Below are 7,866 nucleotides of genomic sequence, written 5' to 3'. Positions count from 1 at the left end.
TTGTGTGTGCTGCAACGCGTGGCTCATTTTTGCAATCTGTTTCAGCATGGGTCCTCTGGGGCAAGGCCCCTGCAGCAGAGGCCCCTTCCCATACATCACACTGCAAACAAGGCCTCTAACAGCAGAACAGCTTGCTGTTACTGTTAGCCACCAGCAGCGCTGTCCCAGCGGCACAATCTCGCAGCTTGGCCTCAGCTCTGCAACAGCAACATTTAGGCTTTAGCAGCAACTTACTTAGGAAAATACTTGCTCCTATTAGGTGGTTTGATAGAAGATCTAAGGCTCTCTTCGCTACAGAGACACAATACTCTCTCATCTGCTCTCTTAGCTGTTTAGAGTTTACTGCACCACGGGGAATAAAATACTGGACCTCGGATTTTTTAGGTAGAAATAAAGATCCAGTCATTCCATTAAAAGACTATGGTGTAAGACTAAGCTGCGGAGAGAGAGCAGAACCGGTCTGCTCCCAAGTCAGTATATAGTAAACATGTATCTGACCTTTGTCTTTGATCTCAGTGGGTATGCCTGCTGTGGGCTGCAGAGGGCTGAGGTTACATATAGCTGTTCTATGAAAGGAGAGGTTGGATATAACTGTGGTGGATTCAAATCATTCCCCAGAGGGCTTAAAAGGCCCAGCTGTTAGGCCCACACTGGTAAGAATGCCCTCTGACCCAAGACAGGCATTTTTTCTCTAAGCCCTTGGCCACACCCTGCCAGCATGAAGACATCCATTTGCCCTTGAGAGGCTCAATTCCCACACAACACCTTAAAAAAAACACAGATGTCGTACACACCCACACAAACACACATGTAGTACACAACCCCTGCCGGCCCTTACTTGTGAGGCATCCTGGGTAAAAACAGCATCGAAGGCGAATATCTTTGGGACGGCCACAGTGGCAGATCTCCTGTGTCCTGAACTGGAGTGTGGGCTGGATGCTGGGTCGTAGAGCGTCAGCTGCTTTTTCCTGCTGTCCACTTTCAAGAAGGACTGTGACTCTGAAGAGTCTGCAGTCTCCAGAGATGGACAGATACGCATCATCACTTTCACCTAAACCACAGAGTGAGACAGATAAGCAAAAAAGAAAAAGGAAACAAAAGTGTGGATTAGAAAGTGAGAAGGCATAAAACATGGGAAAATGTGCAGACGGACTCAGCAGAGAGAAGTAAGAATGCATTTTCCGGGTTCAGCACAGAGAAGGGAAAAATCTCAGGCTAAGCTTAAAATATTTTACTAACAGTGCACTATCAGAGGAAAGAGGAGAAATGTACAGTAGGAATATAGGTTTTAGGCAGGGCCAGATCATGGTGCCGTGGGACCCTATAACCACCCAGGGGCCTAGTGCTGTGTGCACTGAGGGCCCTGGACTTCCCCTAGGCATCGTGCACGACCTCAGGCTTGGTGGCACTGGCCCCTCCTGCCCAGTCCATAAGCAGGCATGGTTACAGGTAACCAAACAGAGCCTGGCTCAGCATTGTGCATTAACATCACATCCACCATGTCAGAGTTGATGGACATCGACAGTTGCCATGGAAATACTCAGTCTCACATTGACTGGGGAACCCGATGGGTCAACACATCGCCTAATGGTGTCAGTGAAAGGCAGCAAGGAGCGTATTGAAAGTCGCAGCAGAAAGTGGTGGAAATGAATGCGTGCGAAGCGCCACGCTGGGGGATTATCCCTCTAGCGGGATTGTTTTTCTGGACAAGGAGCTGCTCACCAGCATGGGAGTGCGGGAGCATATGGCCCCCCCTCGTATTCCACCTACTCACTCTTCCTCCTTCTCCTCTCCCTCCCCTCTGTTGCCTGGAAAATGGCAGATCCACATGAAGAGCCTCAAAACCTACCCTGTTGCATTCTGGGGCTTGACATTCATAAAGTGACCTGACAGTCTAAAACGCATTCCACAGGTCACAGTACATGCTCATCATGCACGCATGTTACGCTAAAAAGGATGCCGGCTCGTATCTGAAAGTGTTCGGCACTGCTCTGACAAGCCCACTCGTGTCTAACGTCATTGCCATGGTTACAGAAGTGAGGTCATTCTGCCAGTTGTGTAGAGTGGCACCTCTTACTAACAATAGAATTTAAATTTCACCATTTCCTGCCTCTACCATGCTGTACTGTGTGTGTGGTCTGTGCGGGTGTGGTCTCGCTTGTGCATGTCAGACTGTTTGACACCTCCTTTTACAATCCCCTTCTTTTGTGATTCTACAATCTGACGGTCAGAAATACCCCTCTACTATATCCCCAAAGTCACGGCAGAAATATATCTGTGACTGACGGGAGACATAAACGGCTCTTGGGATATGAATAGCAGTCTTTTGGAGTCCCTGTCAGCCCCCTGAGTGTTTAGTGTTACGCCTGGCATAATAGCAGTATAGCTGTACAGTTTCTATATCCTACACGTATATGTGATAGGGAACTCAATCCGGAGCCATTTCAAAGCTTCTTGAAAAAGTACCCATGATGCTTCTCAGGCATTGAAATAAAAACCTTAGAATAAAGCTAACTCTCCCTTCCCTTTTTGACAGAGGACTATTTCACTCAGCCTGGGACTCTCCATCTTCTTCACGCCTACACAAAAGGCCCATTCTTCCCACGACTAGAATATAAATATTGCTACAGACTCGGGCTCCAGCATTCTGAAACAATGTCACTGGAAATCCCTTTCTTTCAATGAGTGAATTCATCTTGCATTCTGCAGGCCAAGTGCAAACTGCCTTTGTACTCCGCAGGGGGCTGTTATCGTGATTGACATGTGCATATGTTGAGTAAATTACATTTGCTATGACATTTAAACTGGGCTTCCACACATGACTGCTGAGTCTCTGTCTACAAGACAGAGGCTACCAGGCGAGCTAATGTCTCAGTTTTATTTATGTTGGCAGGGATCAGATACTGGAGGCCACAGAGGATTGGCTACAGTATTTTCACACCTCGGACTCCGTGCTAATGGCCCTGTTTCCCTGTCCCTTGATCCCCCACAAAATCCATTAGTGTGGCTTGGCATTCCTCCACCCACTCAACTGTCTATGCCTGAAACAACTGTGTCTTGGTGGAAAAGTGGAAGTGACCCACATACGGTTGATGGAAAGAAGACATTCACCTAAATCTTAGGTTGAATATGAAACAGATGCAGGCGTAATCAAAAACATGTAGGCTGCTGAAAATGTTATTGAAACTGTGATTCAACAAGCAAAGGAGAGACAGAGACAAATGATCAAAGCACTTTGATGCATTTGCTTTACAATAAGAAAACCTGAAAATCTGGCCTGACAGGCTTGGAACAATGTCATAAATCTTGATTTCCCCTTTAAAACCAGCCCCTTTAGCTGCACAGATGTATAGTATACCTCAGGTCTGGGCTTGAGGAGGCTTGTTAATAACATGTTTTTTATGAAGTCCTTGTGTCAGTGGGAGATTTACAATATGTGGCAAAATCTCAACCGTCTGGATACCTGGCAACAGAAGCGAGCACTTCCTATCCAGGTGGGATCTAATCTTGTTGGGGGACTTCTTCTGCTTTAGAAATACAGGACGCCAGCTCAGACAAACAATACCCGATAAACCACAAAGGAAGAGCGATGTGTTTATACAGCTTTGTTTAATGACTGTCCTATTGCTGCCAGCCTGACTTTCATCAGCGCACACTGTACCTAACATGGAATTAGAAATCTTGCTGTTCAACGTGACCGCAGATTTGTGGATTATAGTTTTGCTGTCTTTCTGTATTCAGACGGAGGAACGCTGGTCTCACAAACTGCATGAATTCATAACATTCCAGGAGGCTTATCTGACTACATCTGCATGGACTGGACCAGACGGCACGCTGCCTGTGGACCAGTGTGTCGCCACCCTGCATTCCCCCCTTCAAATGGGGGTTTGTGTGTGTGTGTGTGTGTGTGTGTGTGTGTGGCATTCAGCTTTGAGTACACTGATACAGGTCTGTTCTCACCTTTCCCATCCCTGGGTTCTCTTTCCCTTTGGACACGGCTCGGAGCAGGCATGGCGGGGCAGGGGGCGGCGAGACCTGCAAGATGCCACTGAAGTTGGTGGGGTAAATGGAGGGCTCCTGTGGGTGGAGCAGTGAGGGCTGGTGCTTCTTCCGCTTAGAGGACAGATTCAGCTTCTGAGCGGCCCTGGAAAAAAACAACAACAAAACGCCTTGAGGTTGAAGTTAAACTTTAAAAAAAAAAAAAAAACACCATTCCATACAGTTCGTTCATAAGCAAATCATTATTTTCTCATGTAATATTTTGTACCCAGCCAAGAGCTTTTGTAAGGGTGCTGCAAAGCCTTTAGAAATCCCCCACTGAAACTGTAACATAAAGGTCAACAAGCTCCTTTTAGTTTCCCTAAAGAAAACAAAGTCGGCAGGAGAGCTACGCAGTGCCACCACTCCCGACTATTCCCAACTGCTCTTTCTTCCAACTCCCACCTCAAACTCCCCTACCAAGAAAAATAATGCTTCAGCCCTCCACTTCAACTAGAGCACTAGAGTGCTCTTATACCTCGATTTTTGCAACAGAAACTGCAAATCCATTACGATAAATGATTACCAGGCAACTCTCTTTGCCTGTAAGGGATCAAACATAGGCTGTCATAGCAGGAAGGCATGGTATACTCATGCCTTCATCTTGATCAAACACAAAACAATTGTTATAGACATGACAGGCGAAGACTACTAACACACTGCCCTCTGGGATACAGTCATGTCTATCTCTGTTACTAAAGCTGAGCAATTATAAGAGAGTGTTCACCCATCATTGAAGTCAAAGCTGGAGCATGTACTGTTGGGAGTGTTGATCATTTAAATTAGACAATAAACTGGCCAACACCAGCAGTTGAGAGGCAGGTTGGTAAACCCAACGTCTACTTTCCTTGAGCAGTTCTGCTGTGCTGGCATCTAACAGAACCCTCTTCTGTAACTGAATGCAGCTTTTTGACAGTCCTCTAATTAAAATTCACTGTCATCCTGTCCTCTTGTCTCCAAAAGTCAGTGCTAACGAGACATGTATTAGTCACAGGGCCAACTGAGTCTGGCACACACTTCTGATTAAACTCCTGTACCTCAAAGGACAGCATCAATATCTCTGCACCGCCTGCAGGAAATCAGGCCAGACTTAGAGTGGTTCCAGGCATGGCAGCGCCCTGGATCAGCTAACACCATTCCTCTGCTGGAAATTCAAGGTCAGGGAGGAAAGTAATACTCCAAGGAAATTCAAATGCACTCAAATGGTTTTCACTCGGGCAGTCGAATTTCAGAGCAATGCAGGGAAGACAAAGACGCCGTTGTCAACGTGAAGGTATGACTGGCACGGGGAATGAAAAACAATTTGGAGTGTGAGATTAAAAGATGACAAATCTGCAGAGCAAGGGATTTTAGGAGAAGTAGAAGAAGCAGAGCATGTGAAAGAGCAGAAAAGGGCAGAACCCTGTGTGTCCTGGTGAGCAGCAGTCTCCTAATGGGCCAGTCTGAGCTCATTAGTCCTGCTCTGGGCTCCTCCAGACAGGACTGGGTGGGCTGCTGCCAAAAACACAAACCCCCTTCCCTTACCTTTTCCTGCGTCCCGGAATGACAACAGGCCCCCGTAGTCTCCTCAACCCTCCCCTCTCTACTGTACGCCCCCTGCAGCGACAGCCCAAGAGCACGATCAGGGAACACACTGCCGCTGATGGAATAATTATTGCATCCAAGAGGGCTACAGGAGAAGGCTCTCCCCAGGGAGCTGCCTATGTGTGATAGCATGCAAGACGGATCGTGTGACTGGAAAAAAAAAAAGGGAGATGGAATAGATGAATGTGAGATGGAGAGAAAGGGGAAACTACACCAGGGTACACGTGGCTGTGTGAGACTGTGTGTGTGTGTGTGTGTGTGTATGCGCATTTATGAGAGGTATCCAAAACACATTCATTCAAGATAAATGTACCCCGTCTCTCCGTCTCTGTCTCTCACTCGGTCTCTCTCACCTCATTCTGTCTCTTCTCTCTTGCAGCGAAGAGATAAATCAAGCATCAAGCGTCACCACGAAGGGGGAAAAAAGAGGCTACTATCCTGTACTGATTTATAATTGCCTTGACCAGTGAGGAGCGCTCACAACCCAAAGCTGAGCTGGTAACCTTGAGGTTTATTTCACGCTGCACAATGACGACCAGCGCACGTGTTCTTCAATGGAAGGTGAGAAGAAGAAAAAAAAGGAGGATATTGCTGGATTTTTTTTTCACCACAACCAAAAGTACAAAGGGAAATTAATTGCTTGTCACTTTCTCTCTCTGTCCCTCCCTCCCTCCTTCTCTCTTCCTTCTCGCTGGCTTGCCCAACTACATGATCAGTCAATGGAAAATAGGCGGTGAGGACAGGCTCCCATTTCTTCGCCCCACAACAGCTTGTCCACCTGTTCACTCCCAATCTCCATGCTAATGAAGCCGTTTCCCTACACAAGTTAGTCTAAAGGAGCAACTGTGCCTCAGATATCAGTTAGTGTTCGGTTAGTACACAATATCCAAACACTGCATATGCTCTGCTGAGTGCTATACATATTACAGACTGAACCACAGGTTTGTTTGAACATGCACCAGAAAAAGAAAATGCTGCAATGGTGTACTTACAGCTCTTTCCAATCCATTATCTGGTTTATGCCTATAGTCAAAAGACAGACAACTGATAGAGTTCAACTTTGCCGTCCATATCTGTGTTGTCACTGTTCTCCATTACTTGCACATTTGACACGCCGGCCGAGAACAGAACGAGGCGGGGCTGCTCACTAGTCGGGGCACAGGGGTCCTCTTTGCTCCGATCGCAATCATCGAGGTTCCACTTGATTTCACAGCGGTTTGTAAGAAGCTGGGGGGGCTGAGGGAGAACCAGGAGGAGGAGGCGTGGGCGTCATAGTAACTAAATGGAACAAGCGGCAGGTGGGGGGGAGCGGAGGTCGGCAGACAGGATGAGTACCCTGCAGGAGGTTCACAGTGAGCAGTGCAGGTAGTCCAGAGAGCTTTGTAGGAGGAGGTAAGGAGAAGGTCAGGATGAGGAGGAGCACAGCCTCTGTTCGTACGCCGCTAAAGAACCTTGAACTCTTTCCATGCCTCTTCCACCAGAAAAAGTTCAGCGTCAGTTCAGAGATGCAAAAACCCAGCAAAAGCTTGCTCTCCAACTTTCCACTCCCTCTTTCACATCCAATTCTGCATTCATCCCACAGGCTGCATGGTTGTCTCTCATTTAGTAAATCCACTGTGCTGCGTCTGCTGTGAGTGGCTGCAGGTCCTGATGCCCAGGTCCTTCCCAGAGTCTCTGCTGGTTACAGGCAAGAGGAGGGGCAGAGAATAAGCACGCTTGGCTGAGCTGGAAGATTTCCTTGGGTGGCTGAGAATGAGGAGAATTCCTACTCCTGTTCCGCCTCTCGGTCCTTCTCCTGCTATCGGAGAAATGCTGGCAGCTGTCCTGCCGTGTCTCTCTCTCTCTCTCCCTGCTTCTCTCTCTCTCTCACACACACACACACTCCACTCCCTCCTCTCTCCCTGCCACCGTCCTCTCTCTCTCACACACACACACACACACACACACACACACTCCCTCCTCTCTCCCTGCCGCCCTCCTCTCTCTCGCTTTCTTTCCTCAGCCCAGCCCCTTTTCCCTCCGATTGCCAGACGAGGTGTCAGCGCTCGATTGCTGGCTGCTCGCGGCGCAATTTGTGAGTATTCTCTTTCTCTCTCTACCCGCGCACACACACACACACACTCTGTCTCACACAAGCCCCAACACACACACGTATGCCCCCCACCACACGTCACATGAATACTTAATGCATACAGGAGCCTTCTCTTCTTTTAGGGTCCCACACTTCAAACAGATTTGGTTAGT

The 7,866-nt window shown here is 47.9% G+C and overlaps 1 protein-coding gene across 3 annotated transcripts in view; it reads right to left on the bottom strand.

Annotated features, from left to right (window-relative positions):
• kif26ab (kinesin family member 26Ab) overlaps positions 1–7,866 on the bottom strand; it is a 66,434-nt gene that overhangs the window by 11,935 nt on the left and 46,633 nt on the right. For 2 of the 3 annotated variants that reach the window (XM_031847036.1, XM_031847037.1), the window contains exons 5-6: positions 3,961–4,144; positions 839–1,051 (exon numbers count right to left, since the gene is read on the bottom strand). In XM_031847036.1, coding sequence (XP_031702896.1) covers positions 839–1,051; positions 3,961–4,144 — 397 coding nt within the window. Of the gene's footprint in view, positions 1–838; positions 1,052–3,960; positions 4,145–6,614; positions 7,519–7,866 lie in introns of those variants that run through there. The other variant, XM_031847038.1, reaches the window with a different exon arrangement.

Source organism: Anarrhichthys ocellatus, unplaced genomic scaffold (genome assembly GCF_004355925.1).
Source record: "Anarrhichthys ocellatus isolate YVR2014 unplaced genomic scaffold, GSC_Weel_1.0 scaffold7, whole genome shotgun sequence".
Classification (NCBI taxonomy): Eukaryota; Metazoa; Chordata; class Actinopteri; order Perciformes; family Anarhichadidae; genus Anarrhichthys; species Anarrhichthys ocellatus.
Note: the sequence above shows the minus strand (reverse complement) of the source record. Positions and strands in the feature narration are given on the sequence as shown.